Here is a 23,195-nt window from a genome sequence, read left to right on the forward strand (position 1 = left end):
ATAAACAGTAGCAAGTCACAGAAAGAAAATAAATTTCTGACTTGAGAACTTTCTTACTTACCCATTTAGTATGTGTTCAAAAAGATGAACTTGACCATCTCTGCAAACAACAGCTAACTTGACAGGCTAAAACAAAAACGCAACATTACTCTAATAGGAAATATAATTCAGTTTACTCTAATAATTACTTATGAAAATCCAACTACCCTCTCCACCCTTCAAATAGTAACCAGAGATAACACAACAGTAAGGATGGACAACTTTTGAATTTAAAAATTATCACTGCCATCAAAAGAACAATTCAAATAGAAGTTGTCAAGCTTATAAACAGAAGTTTAGACTATGAAGACCGTAGTCAATGACCATGCAGCCTGGAGGTTCAGAGGCACTAAGTTCCTGCCAAGTGCATTGGCTGACAACAGGGAACTGGCAGCATGTGTGTCTGGATCACTGAAAGCGCCACCACGCCCTGGCCTTTCCCCTCATGAGCACTTAACACAGAACCCAATGTTCACTTCCAGCAGTCTAAGACTTTTGTTTTACTTCATTCTCTCTCTTTCCTGAACCATCACATTGTCAAAATCCCGATTTAAAAAGAGTATTTGTGAAGTCCAAAAACAAATTCACAAAAAAAAAAAAAAAAGCCGCTTACCTCCTCTTTGTTTTCTGACAAAGTCAAGTCAATATAGACAGGCTCATCTGTAACTGTAAAAGACATCACTGCATTCTTCTCTTTGTTTTCTGACCGGACCTGCCTAGATAATAAAACCAAGGTTTAGACAGCAAGACACTGGGAGGGGGGAAAAAGGGGGCCAAAGAGCAGTTCATCTTTTGAAAGCTAAATAAGGTAATTAAAGACAAAAATAAGCAAAATATTTGTGTCACTACCATGTACCATGGTTGCATGGGAAAAGAGAAAGCACTAACGTGTTTGTGGCAGACTTAAACAACGAACAACCTTCTTTTCCACAGACCATTTGTCTATCTTGATGGCAATGCCACTTTCTTGATCACTACAGCTTTGCAAGTCTTGAAGTGAGTCCTCCAACTTCTCTTTCAAAGTCATTTTGGCCACTCTAAGTGCTCTGCAGTTCCACTTGAATTTTAAAATCACATTGCTGGTATTTTGACTGGGTTCACTCAGAATTTATAGATTAATGCGAGGAGAATTAACATCATAGTAATATTGAGAAAACAGAGTCCAGAAATAAACAGATAAATGACCTCATTATTTGTTGATTCCTTATTTGAGAATATGCCTACTTGTTAAAATTTATTTGCAGACCCCAAAATCAGTATTTGCGGTGATTTCATGGTCTTTAACAGGTATACACAGAGCAGTGAAGACTATGAGCAGCCCAACACCCATGAGGTTAAACAAGGCGATGCTCTGCCTTTGTACTGCAGCTTTCACACTAAGGATTCTTTTCACAGCCTGCTTAGTGCCACACTTTTTGCTCCTATGCTTTTGGTTGGTGACTTCTGTTTAAAATGGCCCCCAAGAATAATGCTGAAGTGAAGCCTAGTATCCCTAAGAGTAAAAGGGCTAAGATATTCTTATGGAGAAAGTGTCTGAGTTCGATAAACTGTTATTTAACATAAGTTCATCACCTATGTATGTGTGTATTAAACCGTCAGCAAAAAGACATTACTGAACTAATCCAGTAGTCATTTCTTTCAACAAAATCAGAGATTTTCCTAAAAAAAAAAAAAAAAATTTTCAAGGTTTTTAAACTGCCCAGTCACAAAAATATTCAGCCTAGTGTACCTTTAAACAAGCACAGAAGAAGTTCTATAATGTAACACTCTTAAATTTTTCTCATAAAGATCTGATTTTTAGGCAGGCTTAACTTCTCATTATAAGTCAATGTAAATCTAACACTAGATACAATAAAGCCAATCTCATATTCATCACTTATATTAACCATGTAAATGTGACCAATCCTTTCAAGGTAATGTTACCTCCCAAATCCAAAAGACTACATACCAGACATTAAGTAACCGGTCATGGACTGCTCCAGATAAGAAATAAAGACCTGTAATTCCATCAAAGGGTTGGCTCTCATTAGGAGGTCTGATAGTAGTGAACGTAAGTGATGAAACTGGTGTCGCATGTCCTGTGAAGTGCTAGAGAAAGTTAAATCTCATTTAGGAGAAGATGGATATAAAGCAGTAACAAAAATTAAGAGTTCACATGTACCAAACACAATATAGATAATACATATCTGAAATCAGAGCTCCAGACTAATTATTTGTGCTATATTCCTCTCACTTTAAAAAATTTCATCTGAAAATATTTGAACATTAAAGATGTCCCTTCCAACTCCCATGACCCTATCCCATAATCTTTTTTCCCTCCATCTTTACCCTAAAGACTCACTTCATTCTACCCATTTTAAAGGGGTGCTTGGGTGCTCAGACACAGCCAAGGAATTGTAGGTCTTCATGTTACTCTCAGTGAGTCGAAACCACAATTTTAAGGCATCATCACAGCACCAAAAGTTCAGTAACCCAAGTACACTGAATCGTAAGTCTGTATCTCCACAGTTAAGTATGGTGTTAATTCTAAGCTTCCTTAGTTAAATACTAAAAGTGTACCAAATACTGGATGCAAGCTAGAAATTAAAAATTACTATCATTATTACACAATTATAATTATCAACAGAGATTTAATTCAAATTCTACTCATTTCTTCCATTTATATTCATTTTTGCAATGCATGTGAAATAGACGTATCTAATTTATTTTAACAGATTTGGAGGCTAAGTTTTGTCTATTAAAAATCTACTATTTCATATGTTTCAAAGTAACAAATCTTATAAAACAATATTCTCTTGTTCAGATTTCTGCCTTTCTCCATACTTGCTCCAGTCCACTGTTATGCTTATGACTAATTTGATCCACTCACTCTGTAGACTTCTTTGGTCTCCAAAACCCATAGTTTGATTGTTCGACCAGCTGAAAGCAACATCTTTCCATCTGGGCTGATACACAGGGAACTGACACTGCTATTATCACCTTTCCATTTGCTGTATTGAAGAGAAATAAAAACATCTCAGTAAATGGGGAGGAAACTTTACTCAGAGCAAAAACAAAAAACAAATCAGGCCTTAAAAATGCCACTTAAGATTCTAGGCCAAATGACAATCCTCCGAATCTTGAGTCAAGTAACCAACCCTGGACAGATCTCCAAGGTCCTGCCTCCCCAACAGGACAGAGAATCTGGAGAGGTACCAGGAAATGGGTAAGAGCTATGAGAGTGTACAATGGGTAGCTGTGTATCCTGTGATCCATGAGGTGGATTTTATTAATACCCAGGAAACTGGGCATGCTGGCTGGACCCCTGCAAAGCCACTATCCCCTCCAAAGTTCCTGCATTCTCTGAAAGGTTGAGAATGTACTTAGTAGCACAAATGATCTCTCAACCTATGGTACAAAAAGGCTATTTCTATTCCAAATGCACACAGATATGCCCCCATCTGATAGAGTAAACTAAATTAGGTATAGATGACCCCTTTCTAATATCACAAATACGATTAGCAGCAAGAGTGTCTGCAGACTGCCACACACGTTAACAAACTTTTATAAGCAACAAGGAGCTTAGCCTGGCTATTCACTTATATAATAAGAAATAACAGCAGCAATTTTCCTACCAAAAAAGGTTAATTCTAAAGTGGAAAACATATTGCTCTGCTAGTCATATTGGAACTGTCAAATAACTCATTTAGAAAAACAAAACTACTCTTTTGTCTAGGCTGCCAACATGCCATCCGAACTAAGGGAGACCCGAAACTTAGGAGCACGTGAGCCACGGCCACAGTCGCCTCCGGAAACACCAGAAGGCCAAGGCAATTCAAGTACCACCACAGAATCAACTTCAAAAACATCACCCAGGGTACTCTGGGAAAGCTGGTATGAGGCAGTACCACTTAAAGAGGAACCAGGGTTTCTGCCCAACTATCAGCCATGATAAATTATGGACCCTGGTTAATACACAGACATGGGTACATGCTGCCAAGACCAAGACTGGAGCTGCTCCTATCACTGATGTGGTGTGACTGGGTTACTACAGAGTTCTGGGGAAGGGAAAGCTCCCAAGGCAGCCTGTCTTTGTGAAGGCCAAACTCTTCAGCAGAAGAGCTAAGGCGAAGATTAAGGCTATAGGTGCAGCTTGTGTACTGGTAGCTTGAACTGACATGCTGGGAAATTCATTAAACGATAAGTGGTTTTCAAAAAACAAGAAAACCAAAATTAGATTCTTAAAATACACATACAACGAACTTTAGAGATTAAATCGAAACTAATGAAAAATAAAAAAATGTTTATGAGAATGTTTTTATAATTCTGGGGTTAGAAAAGGCCTTCCAAAGCAATTACAAATAAGGAATCACAAAGAAAAAACAAACAAACAAATTTAATTAAATAAAACTTCTTACCACAAAATAAGTCATAAAAATTAAAAGCAAAAGCCTGGGGGGGAAAGATACAAAAAATAAATAGGCAACCAGGGCTCTGTAACAACCTAGAGGGGTGGGATGGGGATGGAGGTTCAAGAGGGAAGGGACATATGTATACCTAGAGCTGATTCATGTTGATACTTGGCAGAAACCAACACAATTCTATAAAGCAATTATCCTTCAATTAAAACATAAATTTAAAATTTAAAAAAAGAATTAATACTCAGAATACATAAATATCTCTTTATACTCAAGAAAGAACTCCTAGGGACTTCCCTGGTAGTCCAGTAGCTAAGATTTCATGCTCCCAATGTGGGGGGCCTGGGTTCAATCCCTGACCAGGGAACTAGATCCCACCATACTGCAAATAAGACCAGTGTAGCCAAATAAACATTTTTAGAAAGACAAATAAAGAAAAAACTCCTTGATTAAAAAAAAAAAAAAAAAAAAAACCTCAAAATAAAAACAGACAAACAAGGGCTTCCTTGGTGGTCCAGTGGTTAAGAACACACCTCCCAATGCAGGGACATGGGTTCAATCTCTGGTCTGGGAAGATACAGGCCTTGAAGCAATAAGTCCAACAGCCCTAGAACCCGTGCTCCTCAACAAGAGAAGCCAGCACAATGAGAAGTCTGTGCAAGGCAACTTGTCAGTAAACGTGAAAAACTCAACCTCACCAATAATCAAGGAAATGCTGCAATAATGAGCAAGAACTTTTCCTTTACTCTTGTTGGTACCAAACATTCTTGACAATTTTTCACCAAATCCCACAGCTTTAGCACTCACCTATATTCCTTATTTACTATCTGGTCATTGAATTGAGAGACTTTAAAGAAAAAAAGGACATGATCACCATCCTGACAAGCTTTCTGAATCTACTTCACCACTGAGCACTGAAAACGCCAGCATAGAGCTACCACCACCAAAGCCCGCCCCCCTCCCCATTAAGAGCTTTGCAACCTAACGTGTTAACCTCCCTCCATCAGTAGTACCTGGGAACTTGTGTGAATTCTGAAGCTCCAACCTAGACCCACTAAATCAGACCTGTAGACACAAGTAGCATAATGTGCACTTTAAAGATGGAAAAGCAATAGGAAATGTGACTGGTTCCAGAGGAGTAACCTACAATATTAACTCTGAAGGCCTCCCAACCACTTTACAAATGAGCCCAGCAACTGAGCCACACACCCACACAGGCTTTCCAATCAGCTTTTTAATGTTTCATTTTCAAAAAACAACAGGCAGTCAAGGATCTCCAGTCACTTGAAGAATGTCTTTAACATGAAAGAAACCAAAATCAAACAAAAATCAAAACACATCCTCAAGAGGGAGATGATAAGTAAAAAAAACTTAAATCCTGCACTACTTTAGAGAATTAGAAAATATTATAGGCATGAAAGAAACATGACAGAACGAAAAAGAAATATTCAAAGAACATAAAATAGCTCCCAGAAGTTAATAATTTAGTTTGAGGAACTTAAAAATTCAATACAAGACTTAGAAGGTGAAATTGAAGCAATTTCCCAGGTAACTGAAGGAAAAGACAAAAGAGTTAAAATGAGAATACAGTAAGAAACTTAAAGGATTGGTCCAGGAGACACAATATCTAAATAACAGTATGCAGTATAAGAGAAAGGAGAAAGCGGGAATTAAATTATCAGATCTGTAGTACAAGAAGAATGAAAAACATGAATTCCCAGGCTAAATGGTCCCTCAAGGGCCAACACAATGCACTGACTGAAGAAAAAAATAAACAAAACAGAATATTTCAGTGTATAAGAATAATTAACAATGAAAGCCAAAAAAAATGAACCAATGCTTCAAAATCCTGGGGGAAATTATTTCCAACTCGAAGTCTGTATCTTCAAATTATTAATCAACTGTGAGGACAGAATAAAGACACTGGAAGACATGCATGGTAAATGTATTGAGATTCTGCTTGTCTTCCAGGAAGCTACCAATTTGTGTGTGTCACCAAAAAGAAGAAATAAACCAACGAAGAGAAGAATGGGGTCTAGGAAACAGAGGTTCCATCTGACAAGATAATTTTCAAGATAATGAAAGGAAATCTCAGGATAATCACTAGAATAGAGCAGAGAAGTCCTCCAAGAAATAAATCAAACTGGAGAAAAGCCTACAAAAATTAAATTACTGATTCATCAACTGATGTGTCTGAAAATATGTGAAATTTAAACTATTGCAGGAATGAGACTGAACTAATGACAAGTATACACAAAACTAAGCAAATGAAGCAATAATACACCCCAAAATTTTGTGCCCAAAGATAATACAAACAGTAGAGTCCAAGTTTCATCTAAAACAGTATTTAGGTAGGTATAACGTGAACAATGAATATTGTTTAATCAAAGTGTGACATTACAACACTGGGGAAATGCAGATGGAAAAAGGTAGGGACTAAGAGCTAAATCCTCATCTTCCTAAAATGGAAAATAAAATCAATTAACTATAGCATAAGAATGCCAAGAATGAAACTGTAAACACAGTATTGTATGAGAGAGCGTAGCTGGGTGAAAGTTTAGACTCTGATTCAACCTCTCTCTTAAGTCAAAACTGGGACGGAGACCACCTTGCAGTGTTACAAAAACAATACTGTGTATAACATGTTGAACAGTGCCTTGAACATTATCAGTCATTCCTGGAAGGACTGGCTTGGTGAACTCTCATCTAGACAGCATTTAAAAGTATAGCTGCATGGGCCCCACCCTGACCTAGTGGACAAGAATCTCCACAGGTGTCTCTTTACAACCATGAGTGTGGTTATTGGAATGCGCTAAACCTCTAGGCAGATGACTCACTGCACCACCAGCCCCAAACCTTCTGTAAAATTCTAAGCCTCTCTCACCACCCCTTCTGCTGGGTCTAGCTTCTCTGCCTCTGAACTAGCTTGTCTGTTTCTGAACTAGCTCCTTCCCATACATTTTACACAGTCCTAGCAAATTGTCTTCCTAAAACATTATTTGGGTTACTCTGCTCCCATGACATTGACCTTCAGTGTCTCCTGCTTATCAAACATCTAAAACTCTAAAAAAAAGTAGTTTTAGTACAGCAGGAAAACACTGTGCCAGAATTCAAGAGAGCAAGATTAGAACTCCCCTGCCACTTATTAGTTGTCAGACTATGAGTATCATTACCCCCCTTAGGACCCTCATCTGCCTAAGTTCAACTACATTCAACAGTCCACATTCACTAAGCATCTACTATACAGTCACTCACAGGATTAGGTGCTTGAACTAGAAGATTGTCTGAGATTTTTATCAAAAACTTACGGCCAGACTCTTATACAGATACTTTGGCTCATATCCTCTACCAGCCATTATTCCCCAGCATGGCCCTCCTCTTAAATTCTACTGCTCCATTCCAAGTAAATCTTTCACTTTTCTTTCTCCTAGCCTTTGCTCCTGCCATATCCCCATGCCACATTCCTTTCCCCACCTTCAAAAAGATTCTCCTGCCCTCTTCTATCCGTCTTACCTCTCTTAAGAAGACCAGCTGAAATTCTTCTCTTCCACCAGGCCTTCCCAACACCACCCTACTCATCTGACCAGTAATTACATGCTGCTGCTACTAAGTCGCTTCAGTCATGTCCGACTCTAGCGACTCCATGGACTGCAGCCCACCAGGCTCCTCCGTCCATGGGATTTTCCAGGCAAGAGTACTGGAGTGGGGTGCCATTGCCTTCTCCGAATTACATGCTACCTTATGGCACCTCTTATGCAGTTATTTTACTCCTGTACCGTTATTTATGTATTAAAATCCTCTTTTATGTATTATGTATTTTTATGTATCTAATACATAGACTTTTATGTATTAAAATCCTCTATGTCCAATTTGATTAAAAATTCCTTGAAAACAGTCTATAACCTTACCAATGTCTACATTCCCCATTGTATCCAATATCCAACTTTACTTATATCAAGAATACAGCCATGATTTGTCAAAACATTAATGCATTCCCAAATAGGCATCGAGCTATCCCAAAAGTATCAATGTTACTCACCACTTTACTTTGCATGTCTGTGTGTTCCATTCCACAATATGTTTATCATCTGAACAACTATACAAACAGCCATTGTCTTGATGCCACTGTATGCAATTGACTCTGTTGTCATGTCCACCATTCTGCAGATTTTTAAAAAAAAGTTTAAAAAAAAAAAAAAAGCTCATCCGGTATAATGTATAATATGCACCCTAGATTCATTACTGAACACTTAACTAAAATGTTAGGCCTTAACCTAATAAAAAGGCCTACCCATTAACCTAATTAAAATGAGTATCCATTTCCAACATTAAAAATGAGATAAATCTGCTATAACTTTATCAAATATTAACTTTCTCTTCCCCTCTGCTGGAAAAACATACATCATAAGTCAAAGTCCTAAATGCCTGCTGCTTTTGATAGGAATGCCAGCACTAAGCATGATAAAATACTTCATGCATAGTGGCAATAGTCTGGGACACCTGAGTGAACTAGTAAAGTCAAATCTTAAAGGGTTTAAAGTCAGCACTTAAGGTAAAATTCACTTCTAGTTAAAACTATCCTTGAAAATCCCTTTACAAAAAAAGTACCAAACACTCTCTCAATTTTAAAAATCATTGTTTCTTCAGGGAAACATTGAATGTTTCCATGTGTCACAGCTCATACCATACAGATGTAAGTTTAAATATACTTAGCATAGCAAAATGCTTGCTTACTCAGAGGCACCGCATAGAAATGGACACATTAACTGCGGAAAGACAAGTTCAAGTCTCCCATCTAACACATTCCAGAACAAGCTCATTCAGCAGAGTAAGGTGTTAAATCTTAGGATAAAACCTACTCTCTGAGCAATTAGTTTTTTCACTCTTTCCACCTAAATTCACATTAATTAAATATACATACAATGAATCATGACTGTATACATATCTAAGCTAAGCATAAAGGTAAACTCACCACTACTATCATACAGACTGCTCCCACCAAAAAAGAAAAATAATTTTAAATGTTAAATTCAATTACTTCCCTTCCTTCCTAACAGCTATCTACTCAAAGCCCTACTTTATAACCGCACACAAAAAACTGAACAAAGGATATGAACGGATAAATTCCACTGAAAGAACTCAGTAAGAAATTTTTTAAAAAATTTTCAGTAAGTAATCCAAGAGATACAAAGCAAAACAAAGCAACATTTTCAGTTGTTCATCTACCTATTTTTCAGCACTGTAATATCCATCCTGGTGAGGCTACAGTGAAAACAACACTATCGCATGTCGCTAGAGGGCCAGCATACCTTTTTGGAAAGCATCTAGCAACTGTCCACTCATTCATTCATTTACTCATTCAACAAACATTGACTCAATACCAATTACTTCTAATAAACTCATTCCTTGCCAAAGGTTTATATATAATCCTGCGAGGTATCAAAATGACCTAAAAAGGAGTTCAAGCCTCCATCAGTATCACGTCTGTAACTGACTGAAACAGTACCACCGTGTACCCAATGGTAGGTCCCTGCTGATCACAGAAGACTGACCAAATCAAAAGATGGGATCCGGGGTATAGTGGGGTAAAAGCAAACATGAGACCTACACTCAACTTGCAGAGGAAGGAGGAACGAAGGGAGTGTCCCTTTACATATACTTCTGAAAGTTTTTATTTCATTTGTATATTATTTTTACAGTATTTAATATAAAAACAAGTGATATATTTTTAAATGCAGATTTAACAATCAAATAAAAATTTTCACCTATTAAATAAGTTTGGGTTTTTGGTTGGTCTCATTGTTGTTTTAATAGAATAATCAATGATGACAAAAACATTGCTGAAACACAGGTACCCTGCCACCACTGAGACAAGGACAAATTAGGAAAACTTTCAGAAAAAATTTATACTATGTATAAAAACACCTAACACACACCTTGGACTCATTAGTTATAGATTAGTAATTGTGGGAACCCATGTAAGAACAAAAAGTTTTATAACAAAAAAATCAGAAACTACCTCAATGGTCAGTAACACCACCAAGGGACTATCCAATTTATAGGACTTTAGGCAACTAGGTCTGAGCAAATATAAAAATTACTCAAGCTGTAATATAATGGGAAGTATCAGGATACAAAATAGACTGACTAAAACTATCAACAGAGGATCTCTCATTGATAAATTTAGGTACGTGGGTGGGGGGGGGGGTTCAGGATGGGTGACACATGAACACCCATGGCTGATTCATGTCAATGTATGGAAAAATCACTATAATACTGTAAATAATTAGCCTCCAATTAAAATAAATTAATTTTTAAAATTTAGGTATAATTTTTTTCCCTTTCTAACTTCAGGTATTCCAAATTACTATGGATAGATGTTACTTAAAAGAGAAAACAGTCTTTTATTTATAAATACAGAAAGCATTCCTATATACAGATAGAAATTAAGTGAACATCAAAAACATACTGTAATAGGTAACGGTCTGAAACAAATCATGCCAATTAAGTTACTATCTGGCAGCACCAAGCCCACATCTCTCTGCTCTGGATGCTGGGGCTGGGGCTCTGCAAACCCCATTTCTGCTTTGCTAGTGGGATCATTAGTGGGCTCCAGACCAAGGGACTTATTACATTCCTGTCTTCCAGTTTGCATCACCCCAGCGTTTCTTCAACCCAGCAGGAGCAATCCTTTCAGCAGCAGCTGAACTTAAGATGCAGTTTTTTCAACACTTGGAGAACCTGTCTCATCAGCTCCTTTCAAAGATACCAGCAGCCAGCTAGGGCCCACTCCCTCCTCCCAGAAGTCTGGACCTCAAGTCCATAGGGCCAATCTCCCTCGACAGACATCATCTGTACAGAGAGCAACATCTGCTTCACAAAGGTCTGAGTTTCAGCAACAATCTCACAGCTTCCCTTGTTCCCGAGCCCTGGACGTGGTGTGCTCCTTCCTTCAGCTACTGTCTGCGATACCCAGAATTCTTCTTATCCTTTCTTATTTTAAGCCTACGCAACAGTTCTTCACACTCTTCATATTCTGACCTATAATAGTGACAAGGTTACCTAGCACAGCTATTATCAAATATTACTGTTCAAAATTTTAAATATGGAAGGGGCAGAAAATGCCCTTATACTACAGATCCTATAGCATATCCTGAACTGCTTTGTTTTTCATAATCAGTTTCCCAACATCACTCTTTTACATAAAACACACATACAGATAGGTACTTACTATCAATTTACTGTGTAATTCTCCTTTTACTGTACTGTATAATAAAATACTACCAACTGCTGTACCAAGAGCCAACAAGTCAGCCTGGTTACTTGTTACTATAGCTTCTGATTTCCTTTTTTTCCTCTGTGGACCTTCCTGGGGGGGAAAAAAAGACAATTTTTTATTTTATTATTTCAAACACTGAACCATCATTAATGCATAAATGCAAATGCCCTTGAGCCCACAAATGAAATGTGCCTGCTTCTAAAAAATGTTTTTTTAAAGTGGAGACGGGATTTGCTCTCAGATGATTTCTTTTTCACTACTTAGAGTATAATCACTCCACAGGAAGAACTTCTAATACCTGTCCCTGTCTCCTACCTCTGAAATAGGAGAACTTAGAATGCTCCTGGTAGGGTTCTAAGGGCTCCAAGCAGCCTGTTTTCGACTTCTCAGAAACCAACCATTCCCAACAAGTCCAAGCGAAGTCTCCACTCCGAAGCAAAAAGATTACAGATCCATATACAAGCAGCCAATACTTTCCCCTTTACCCACAAAATCTTTCCTTGCCTTGTGGCTTCATTTTCAGGAAATGGGACTCAAATATTTTTACATTTATAAACATACAATTACTTCAATTTGAGTCAAAAAATAGTTGAACTCTCAGAGAAGCGCAAAGCACACATCAGAGAAGTTGCTCCAGTGACTGATTAAGGGTCAATCTGAAAGTTCCATGCTGTGTTTGTGATTAGTGTCAAAGAGTCCAAGCCTTCTTTGACTTACTTCAAAAAATGAAACTAAAAAAAAAAAATGAAACTAACAGCTTCTATCTGTCCATCAAGAAGACAACCAGTGCGTACAACTTCAGAGTACTATTTTAGAGTTTATAATGCCAAATAATAATTTATAATTTTGTAACTTTTCTTCCATATATTTATAATTTTTTAAAATTAAAGCTTGTTAGCCTATGTTTTAACATAAATTCTGAGAAATCCATTCTTTTCATGTAAAACAGACCAAAACCATAAAAAAGATAACTTTTTTTTCAATACTGCAAGATCTTTGCTCTACAGCACATAAAAAGCAGTTCACGATACATAAAATCTGCCCAACCCAAAAAACCACCAAGAAAACTGATGTTAGCAGTGCACAGACTATCAAGGAGGAGATTTATAAGGCATTTTCCTCTTTTTCTCCTCTTAGTTATCCTACAGAGATGTTACATTTGAAGAATTTGATTCACTGGACATACTAAGTCAACAAAAAATTGAAAGATTTAACAAAAAATAAGATGTCTTTAAATATGGAAAAAATAATGCACATTTTACAAGTCTTGAGAAATGTATTACATTAATAAACCCAAAAGAGAAGTTAAAATTAAGAGCCAAAGTCTAAGTCTGATGGTCTCATCAGTAACATTTAATCTGACTGAACACTAAACTCAATCAAGAACTGTCCCAAGCTCCACCTTCAGTTACATGAATTTCTAAAGGCACCTCTGAATGATCCCAGAGGGCAAATGTGGCTTCTGCGTAAGGTTATGAACACAGACACCAATTTCAGGCAAGGGAAGCAGGGGAAAGTGTACCAACCTAATACTACCTCATCAGAAAACTCTTCTCTGAAAGATTCTAGAAAGTATTTCTTCTATTCTTGGTTTTCCTCAAATCAAACTAAAATTACCTACACTGAGGTTTCTAACGTGTGGAACATGGGCTGATCCAAATATGTGTATGTTTTTCTATAGATATGCACCTGCATTAAAAAGCACAAAGAGTGCTTCCCTGGTGGCTCAGTGGTAAAGAATCCGGCTACCAATGCAGGAGACACAGGTTCAATCCCTGGCCCAGGAAGATCTCACATGCCACAGCGCAACTAAAGCCTGTGGGCCGCAAGTACTGAGCCTGTGCTCCAGAGCCCCAGAGCCCCAGCTACTGAAGTCGGCATGCCCTAGAGCCTGTGCTCCACAACAAGAGAAGTCACCCCAATGAGAAGCCCACGCACCACAACCAGAGAAAAGCCTGGGCAGTAACAAAGGCCCAGCACAGCCAAAAACAGATAAATTATTTTTTTTAAAGCACAAAGAAATTTTAGAAATTAAACATTAACATATTCAAAACCCTCATTTACCTATCAGCAAAATCTCCATTTTGGGGAGAGGCAAGCAGAGGCTAGTGGTAGGAATATTACAGAAATTATGCCCAATTTTGAGGATCATTGGTCTAAACCTAAATAATAATCCAATTAGTTAACCTCAAACAACTAACAACTCACATAAGTTTTCTCCAAGTTGGGTGATCTTTTTAAAAACTAACTTCTCATTCAATAGGATGCGTATGTCCAAACAAGTAACACATGCAACCAGATAAGTTTATATAACCAATGTGTGTTTTAGTGAAACCTAATATTTTAACGATGGTGTGATCACTCACCTAGAGCCAGACATCCTGGAATGTGAAGTCAAGTGGGCCTTAGGAAGCATCACTAGGAACAAAGCTAGTGGAGGTGATGGAATTCCAGTTGAGTTATTTCAAATCCTAAAAGATGATGCTGTGAAAGTGCTGCACTCAATATGCCAGCAAATTTGGATAACTCAGCAGTGGCCACAGGACTGGAAAAGGTCAGTTTTCACTTCAATCACAAAGAAAGGCAATGCCAAAGAATGCTCAAACTACCGCACAATTACACTCATCTCACACGCTAGTAAAGTAATGCTCAAAATTCTCCAAGCCAGGCTTCAGCAATACGTGAACCATGAACTTCCAGATGTTCAAGCTGGACTTAGAAAATGCAGAGGAACCAGAGATCAAATTGCCAACATCCGCTGGATCATCAAAAAAGCAAAAGAGTTCCAGAAAAACATCTATTTTTGCTTTATTATCGATTATGCCAAAGCCTTTGACTGTGTGGATCACAATAAACTGTAGAAAATTCTGAAAGAGATGGGAATACCAGACCACCTGACCTGCCTCTTGAGAAATCTGTATGCAGGTCAGGAAGCAACAGTTAGAACTGGACATGGAACAACAGACTGGTTCCAAATAGGAAAAGGAGTACGTCAAGGCTGTGTATTGTCACCCTGCTTATTTAACTTCTATGCAGAGTACATTATGAGAAACGCCAGGAGAAATATCATTAACCTCAGATATGCAGATGACACCACCTTTATGGCAGAAAGTGAGGAGGAACTAAAAAGCTTCTTGATGAAAGTGAAAGAGGAGAGTGAAAAAGTTGGCTTAAAGCTCAACATTCAGAAAACAAAGATAATAGTATCTGGTCCCATCACTTCATGGGAAATAGATTGGAAAACAGTGGAAACAGTGTCAGTATTCTTGGGGGTTCCAAAATCACTGCAGATGGTGATTGCAGCCATGAAATTAAAAGATGCTTACTCCTTGGAAGTTATGACCAACCTAGATAGCATATTTAAAAACAGAGACATTACTTTGCCAACAAAGGTCTGTCTAGTCAAGGCTATGGTTTTTCCAGTGGTCATGTATGGATGTGAGAGTTGGACTATGAAGAAAGCTGAGTGCTGAAAAATTGATGCGTTTGAACTGTGGTGCTGGAGAAGACTCCTGCGAGTCCCTTGGACTGCAAGGAGATCCAACCAGTCCATCTTAAAGGAGACCAGTCCTGGGTGTTCATTCGAAGGACTGATGCTGAGGCTGAAACTCCAATACTTTGGCCACACTCATTGGAAAAGACTCTGATGCTGGGAGGGATTGGGGGCAGGAGAAGGGGATGACAGAGGATGAGATGGCTGGATGGCATCACTGACTCGACAGACGTGAGTCTGAGTGAACTCCGGGAGTTGGTGACGGACAGGGAGGCCAGGCATGCTGTGATTCATGGGGTCGCAAAGAGTCGGACATGACTAAGCGACTGAACTGAACTGAATATTTTAACCCCATTACTATATACTTCTGAAATCAAGAGTGTAGTGGGACTAATGATTATAGATTATGACAGACTTCTGTTGGCATTTTCTATTAGAACCTATTATTTCTGTGATCAAAAATTTCAATGACTCCTCAGAGAAGAGTAAATCAAAAAAACAACTGTTTGGCACTCAAAAGCATCCACAATGTCCCTCCAGCCCACCTTTTCTAGTCTCATTTCCAATTCCATCCTTAGATTACACTCCCTAGTCAAGAATGTGTTAGTTGCTCAGTCGTGTCCAACTCTTTGCAAGCCCATGACTGTAGTCTGTCAGGCTCCTCTGTCCACGGAGTTCTCTGGGCAAGAATACTTGAGTGGGTTGCCATTCCCTTCTCCAGGGGATCTTCTCAACCCAGGGATCTAACCCGGATCTGCTGCACTGCAGGCAGATTCTTTACCATCTGAGCCACCAGAGTCACGAATACACTTTCCCATTGGCTTGTCCCTCCTTTTGGAGAGAACTTTTTCTACCCATCTCAAATTTCAATTTGGTTAACAAAAAAAAAAAAACAAAACTCGATCCATGCTTCAGGGTCGACCTCAAATATGTTCTCTCCACAAAAATCTCCTCTTTCTCTTAAGACTCAAGTCATACTCTGCTTTGCATTACAGACACAGTATATCTGAATTGTCTTTATTTCTTCTTTAATGTCTTAGTCATACTGCTTTGTTTCATGTCATGTGCATGTTAATGACATGTGTAAATATATAAAGTAATGGAAAAGGTAGGCTAAAAATTTAGTTCATCTATCTGTAATCAGTAAATCTGAGTTTCAGGGAATTTCCTGGTGGTTCCATGGTGAGGACTCTGGCACTTTCACTGCTGGGCTCCAGTTCAATCCCTGGTCAGGGAACTAACATCCAACAAGCCACACGAAGCGTGGGGAAAAAAAAAGAGAGAGAAGAAAATCTGAGCTCCAGAAGGTACCAGGAATGAAGACCAAAAGGATAGGGTCTATTACTTAGACTACAGAGTCTTTGCCAATGTGAAAGGCTGGCTGAGGTAAGCAATAAATGCAAACAACAGTCTCAAGAAAGCCGTGTTTGATCTAGAAGGCAATCGGAAGGCTGAGTGAGAATCTGCATGTGCATGATTCATAAAAGCAAGGCATGGTACAGATGTGAAGACAGAGAGAAAAAGCACAACCAGGTGATGAGAAGTCTGATTTTGATCAATTAAGCACTGACTTTTTAGGCTGAGATCCCAGAGTAAGAAGAGTTTACATACATACACACTCATAAAAACATGTGTGTATACAGCTGAAACAAGTTTCACCAAAAAACTTAAACTTTACTATGCAAAATACACTCTACATTGTCTATGCCATTTCTGTAATGCTATCACAATCCACTAAATCTATTTCACAATCCACTAATAGTTCGAAACCTATTTTTGAGAAATACTGACCTCTAGTCACTGAAAATCATGGCAAAGTTTCAAGTTTCATTCTGCAATTGGTCTCCTATGCCACCATTTCTTGGCCTATTTTAGCTGTCCCTTACTCTGGCAAATGCTCAAATTTCATGGGTAACAATGAATAAAATGTGTGCATTTTACATGTAATTACATACAGTATGTACCTCAAAAATAAATCTTAATTTATTTCTGCCAATAAGATCTAATACGCAAACCTTACTCTTTTTAGTCTAAACACTGGAGAGACCTTAGGACAGAGCGTTGTATCGTAACATAAGTAAACTGTGCTTCTTCTCTAAGGGTTAGGACTGGGGTTGCTCAGGTCTTTCCCAGAAACATGCTTAATGCTACTGTGCCTGCCCTGTCCAAAGCCTGAAATGCCATGTGCTTCATTCAATAAGCACTAAGCTATGCAGGGTCATTTTAACTGCAGTGACAGCAAAGCAACATAAATGCATTTACTGTGGTAGCCAGTCCGTTTCTTCAGGACTTATCAGCAGTTAGGGAAGGAAAAACTGAAAAGTTTGGATCCTAAAGGAGCAATGAAATAGCAGGTGGCTCAGCCACTTAATGTGTGCCTCTGGCATATCATCTAACATCTCAGCCTTAAACACATAAACCTGAGACTCTAAAAACAGCGTTCACCCAGTCCATCAACCTGTCTCCTTGCATGTTCCTCATCATCATTTGCGGTCCTCTTCCTCCAGGCTCCATCACTGAAATAAAATGCTTAGCTACATAATACATACAAAAAAGTCCTAAAGACCACTGTGACAAAGATGCCAAGAATTATCATCATTTTGTGACCAAAAACAAGCAGTAGCAGTCTAATTTTTCTAAAAATTTATGAACCACTGCTTTAACTCCTGTCACCCAAGAAACCCAGCACCAAATCGTTTTTCTCCACTAATAAGTGTAATGTCACCAAACTTTGTCCTTGGGTGGCAAACTGCCAATTACTAAGCCAGAGAATACTCCTATAAAATAATATAAATCTACAATAAAAGTTTACGAAAACATGTTAGAACTTAAGTGGCAAGGATCATAACCCAGGGACCTGGGAGCAAAGGTAGAAAATGAAGATTTGCAGCAACCACTATCTTTAAAAATCACCTGACTTTACGATTTTACGAAGTACACATGCAAGTGTAATACAGGAAAATTGCTTCTCTCCCTAATTTTCAAGTGAAATTGATGCTCCAAGAGAATACAATCCCAAGATGATGAACACTGGATGTCTCTACATTGCTCCCAGTTCGCAATTCTATGACTCAAGATCTAAGGTTCAAGTAAGAGCACTGGATCAGCAGTCAATGCCCTCGACTCTAATGGCCACAACTACTTCACTGGTTATTAAGGCTTCGGTGAAATCAGTTAAACGTTCTTAGTTCTGACTCTCAAGTTTTTAAAAATGTGACTTTAGGGCATTTCATAGAGTCAGCTGGCTAAAGTGAGAGCATATGAGTAAATGGATACTGAAGCCTGTAAGAACTTTTTTTAATGCAGCCTGACTCTTTTTCAAGGAGGCCTCCAAAAGTAAAGTGACTTGCTCAATGTGACAAAACAAGTTTGGTTCATGGGTATGAAACCAAACCCATTTTTCTACCGTATCATTGTGCTATAAACAATCCCAAACTGATTTTAACAGTAAGTTTAAGACTAGGTAAAAGTTTTATTCTTCAGACATATGATTGCAAGGCAAGAGAAAATCAAGTGGGTGACAAATGTCTGCCAGCCTAATAGTAACGATTTGTTGCTCATAATGAAGAGCTGAGCTCTAAACACTGGTATTCTAGTCCTGGTTCTATTTTTGGTGTTTTTCAAGTTGCTTGATTTTCCAAAACCTGGTTCTTCTTCCTGAACAAAGCAAAAAGTTAGTTTTTAATCTACCCTGCAGGACTAACCATGCAAATAAGAGACAGTAACAATTAATACTTGCGGCACTTACACACCAGGAACTACTCTAGACGTTTTAGGCATCATTAAGTAATACTAACCTTCACAACCACTCTTGAGGTGAGCACTATTACTCCTATTTTACAAATGAGGAACTAGAGGCACAAATACAAAGACACCAAGCCTGGATTCGAGGCCAGGAGTTTAGTTTGGGTCCTTGCATCTAACCATTGCTCCACATTTCCTATCACCATAGGAACTATTATCATTTACAAGACTGTTAAAAAACACAAACAAATAACCCGGTGTACGAGACAGCAAAAGAGACACTGATGTATAGAACAGTCTTATGGACTCTGTGGGAGAGGGAGAGGGTGGGAAGATTTGGGAGAATGACATTGAAACATGTAAAATATCATATAAGAAACGAGTTGCCAGTCCAGGTTCGATGCATGATACTGGATGCTTGGGGCTAGTGCACTGGGACCACCCAGAGGGATGGTATGGGGAGGGAGGAGGGTTCAGGATGGGGAACACATGTATACCTGTGGCGGATTCATTTTGATATTTGGCAAAACTAATACAATTACGTAAAGTTTAAAAATTAAATAAAATTAAAAATATACATTCAAAAAAAAAAACACAAACACAGAAATCTGAAAAGGAGAAATATGCAAAGTACTGTAATCTTGATGACAACTGTGATTTTTTTAAGTCCTAGGTTTGTGCACTGATACGGCTTCTTTAATAGTCAATCGGAGTTACTTCATCTAGAAAGTATAAAAACCTAGCTTAATATCTGAAAAATATCTAAGCATACTCATGCAAAGTGTAACAAATTAGTTATATCCCGACTTTCAACCTAAAAAGTTAGAGGAAAGTTTCCTGGAATAGTCAGAGGGAGTTAAGATCTGTACCAAACAGTTGTTGTTTTTTTTCCCCTTTTTAGTGCATTTGTGTTTAAACACTTTTTAAGGTTGAAACAGAGTGTTAGCTAAACCCCACACAGCTCAATACTGACATTTTCAAATCATACTGCACTGATCCGGGCTGGCTACCTTATAGGTGCAGTACCCACGTGCGTCTGAGTTAGTGCAGACGTAGTCGAGTGACTCAAAAGTGAATGGCATCTTACCTGAGATGGGTCCCTAAGAGTGAAAAGCTTTCCCTAACTCAGCAGTAGCCCCGTCTAAGAGAAACTTCACTTGGACTCATGTTCGTTAAGCTACAATTTCACTTTACCCTCATGTCTTAATGCAGACTTCAGACTTGGGGAAAAGGGGATGTATCAAGGGCGAGGCGTGCAGATGTTAAAATTTTTAAAGCAAGAAGGTTCAAATGGCTAAGAATGGAACCCAGGCTGGGAAAGTTAGGACTTTCAAGAGTCTCACATCCTAGACGTGGGAGAGAACACGTGGTGAGCCGGCACCCAAGCGGGGGGGGGGGGCGGTGGATGGGGGTGTCCGGAAGCAAGGAAACAGACTTGTTCATTTTAACTGCCCAAAGCAAAGTCGATGAGCTCGGTAAGGGTCGGAGAATAGTACTGCCCCAAAGCGGGGCTCTGTCAAAACCCACAGTTCTGAAGAGCCAAGAGAACCAAGAGAACCGGCCGGGCGGCAGGAAGCCGCCCCTGGGGGGCCTGGGGCCTCGGCGAATATGGCGGCCCCGGCGACGAGAGGCCCAGACAGCACGGAGCCCACCGGTAGGGCTCAAGTCCACTGCCCGTCGGATCTGGCCGCACCCGTTCTCTCTGCCCTCTGGACAGGCCGCGCACGGGGGTGGCGGCGTGGGCCCACCCTGCGCCGCCACTGCGCTCGGTGCCTCCTCGCTCCGGGCCTCCGAGGGCCACGCGCGATGCCAGACCGCGCGCCGCCGGGCCGGGGGGCAATAATGCCGAGCCTGGGAGAGTGCCCGCCCCGCGCCGTTCTGCTCACTTTACCTTGGCCTGCAGCCTCGCTGGCGCCCAGGCCAGGCAGGTGCAGGTACCGCTGAGGTGCGCGGAAGGCACGTACTCCTGGTGTAGCCGGTTGTTGGCTGTCTCCCACACTCGCAGGTGACCATCGGCAGACGCTAAAGCGAAATAGGCCTGGCTCTGCGGGGAGAAAGCGCAGGGGACCCCCGCGGGGGACAGGGGGTCGGCAACACCACCGCCACCCGCCGCCATTGCTGCTCTTGCTCCGCGGCAGCCACGTGTTCGGCCCTGCGCAGGCGCATCGGGGAGAGGCGGGGCCTGGAGGGAGGAAGTGGGGCGGAGGGAGTTCAGGGAGCAGAGGGAGTATCTCTTCGAGATGCGAGCGAGCGTTGGACCGCCTACCCATGGACGGTGGCCCGGTGGGCTCAATGTTAATTTGTTCTGGAGACGAGTGAGTGGAGGAGAATGACAGGACTCTGGCCTTAAAAAAAAAAGGAAAAGGTGTTTTTTGTTTTAATTTAAATAACATGATTGAACGAGATGTTTGAAACAAGCGTTCAGCTATAATTCCGTGATTGTGACAACACTTTCCATTTTTCCTTATCCACTTAAAATCTGTAATCCTGCTCACATTAATAATCTATTCAGTCATAATAGTATTAAAGTATTAAAGAGAGTCTTTTCAGTCTTCTTTGGTCAAGATTTATCCCATGTTACCGCACCAAATGTTCAGTTTTTAATGTCTCCATAACATTTCACCAAATTTCTGATTCAAGAAATGTCAGGTACTATTCAGCCACACAGAATTTATTGATCAGCAGGAAAAACACACACACAACAAAAGAAACCCACTGCCCTCAAGGGCTATAGGAGACTCTGAATCTTTTATAAGTAGAAAGAGTCATGGTAAAATCTGCATTTTATATTATCTGGAATGACATAAACTGATCTACATTTTAAAAGGCCTCCTGCATGTTTCATGGAGACAGTAGAGCGGCAAGAATGAAAGCAAAGAGACAAGAAAGAATGAGGATGGTGGATTGTGGTGGTTAGAAATGGTCCAGATTCAGATATAGCCTGAAGTTGAGCCAACAAGACTTGCTAAATGGATTGATTATGAAGGATGAGGAAGAGTGAAGGATGACTCTAAGGCCTGAGAGGATAAGTGAATGGTGAATAAATAACCATTAGCTGAACTGGGGAAATGGGTCTGGATGGAGTGGAAATCAAGACTTCTGTTTTGGACAGTTAAGGCTGAGATGGCCATTAGACATCCAAATAGAGTTACTCAGTGGGGAGTCAGATATATGAGGAAATCACAGATATAAATTGTGCATGCATTAGTATTCAGATGCTATTTGAAACTGTAGGACTGGTCAGATCATCTAGAGTGTAAGTATAAATAGAGAAAAAAGCTTAGCTCCAAAATGTGCTAACCTGTCAGGAACAGAAAGAGAACCCAGCGAAGGAGATTAAGAAGGGTTAACAGTGATTAAAGCCCTGGAGAATGAGATGCCCTGAAAACCAAAAATTTTATAAGGATTTCAGAAGCAAGACATAATCAAAACCATGTCAAATTCTGTAAGATGAAGACTGAGAATCAATGGCAAGATCAAGATCATTGTTGGCTTTTCAAAAGCATTTTTAGTACAGAGGTAGGGGAATAACTCATTGCGGAAAATAGAGCGGGAAATGGGAGGTGAGAAAGGGCAGAAAAGTATAGACAGCTATTTCTAGGATTTTTGTTATAAAAGAGCTTGTGCTAGTCTTCATAAAGACAGGTCTGAGCTAGAGTTACAGATTTGTTAGTCATAAATGAAAATAAAAGCTTGTTTTGCACGAATTATACATCAGGCAGTCTTCTAGGTGCTCAGTGTGTATTAATTCATTTAGTCCTCACAACAGCCTTAGGATATAGAAACTATCAACATCTACATCTTTCTGATAAGAAATTGACATGTAGAGCTGGGCAATGGAGGAAAAGCTTGAGCACAGACAACCAGACCCAATGAGTATGTAGGGTTTATATAGATGACCCTCTGATACCCAAGCATATCAATTCCTTGACCTCCTCCCTTTCAATGATCTCTATGCCACACCAGCCACTCACTCCCACTATCATGTCCCAGACCTTGCCATGCAATAAATGCACCTCTTTCATAATCTCAGTTTCCACACACCAGTCTATACCACCAACTCCGATCTTTTCAGCTCACTCCCTCTGACTCCCAGCATCCAGCCGGTCCTTCTACCCGACCAGACCATCAATTCATTCATCCTAAGGCAATGGCACCCCACTCCAGTACTCTTGCCTGGAAAATCCCATGGATGGAGGAGCCTGGTAGGCTGCAGTCCATGGGGTCGCTAAGAGTCGGACAC

At 39.7% G+C, this 23,195-nt stretch overlaps 1 protein-coding gene, 1 non-coding gene and 1 pseudogene across 2 annotated transcripts in view; 1 reads left to right on the forward strand and 2 right to left on the reverse strand.

The window, feature by feature from the left end:
• WDR43 (WD repeat domain 43) overlaps window positions 1-21,112 on the reverse strand; it is a 39,113-nt gene extending 18,001 nt beyond the window's left edge. Inside the window, exons 1-7 of the mRNA XM_061432945.1 lie at window positions 20,844-21,112; window positions 11,668-11,805; window positions 8,476-8,597; window positions 2,909-3,029; window positions 1,988-2,127; window positions 653-755; window positions 62-126 (exon numbers count right to left, since the gene is read on the reverse strand). Of these exons, the coding sequence (XP_061288929.1) occupies window positions 62-126; window positions 653-755; window positions 1,988-2,127; window positions 2,909-3,029; window positions 8,476-8,597; window positions 11,668-11,805; window positions 20,844-21,068 (914 nt within the window). The 5' untranslated portion in view covers window positions 21,069-21,112. The remainder of the gene's footprint in view (window positions 1-61; window positions 127-652; window positions 756-1,987; window positions 2,128-2,908; window positions 3,030-8,475; window positions 8,598-11,667; window positions 11,806-20,843) is intronic.
• Window positions 2,412-2,496, reverse strand: LOC133257886 (small nucleolar RNA SNORD53/SNORD92). The gene has a single exon (XR_009739744.1). It is a non-coding gene; the product is annotated as a small nucleolar RNA SNORD53/SNORD92 (small nucleolar RNA).
• Window positions 3,764-5,217, forward strand: LOC133257279 (large ribosomal subunit protein uL15-like; annotated as a pseudogene).
• Window positions 21,113-23,195: the final 2,083 nt, after the last annotated feature.

Source organism: Bos javanicus, chromosome 11 (assembly GCF_032452875.1).
Source record: "Bos javanicus breed banteng chromosome 11, ARS-OSU_banteng_1.0, whole genome shotgun sequence".
Taxonomy (NCBI): domain Eukaryota; kingdom Metazoa; phylum Chordata; class Mammalia; order Artiodactyla; family Bovidae; genus Bos; species Bos javanicus.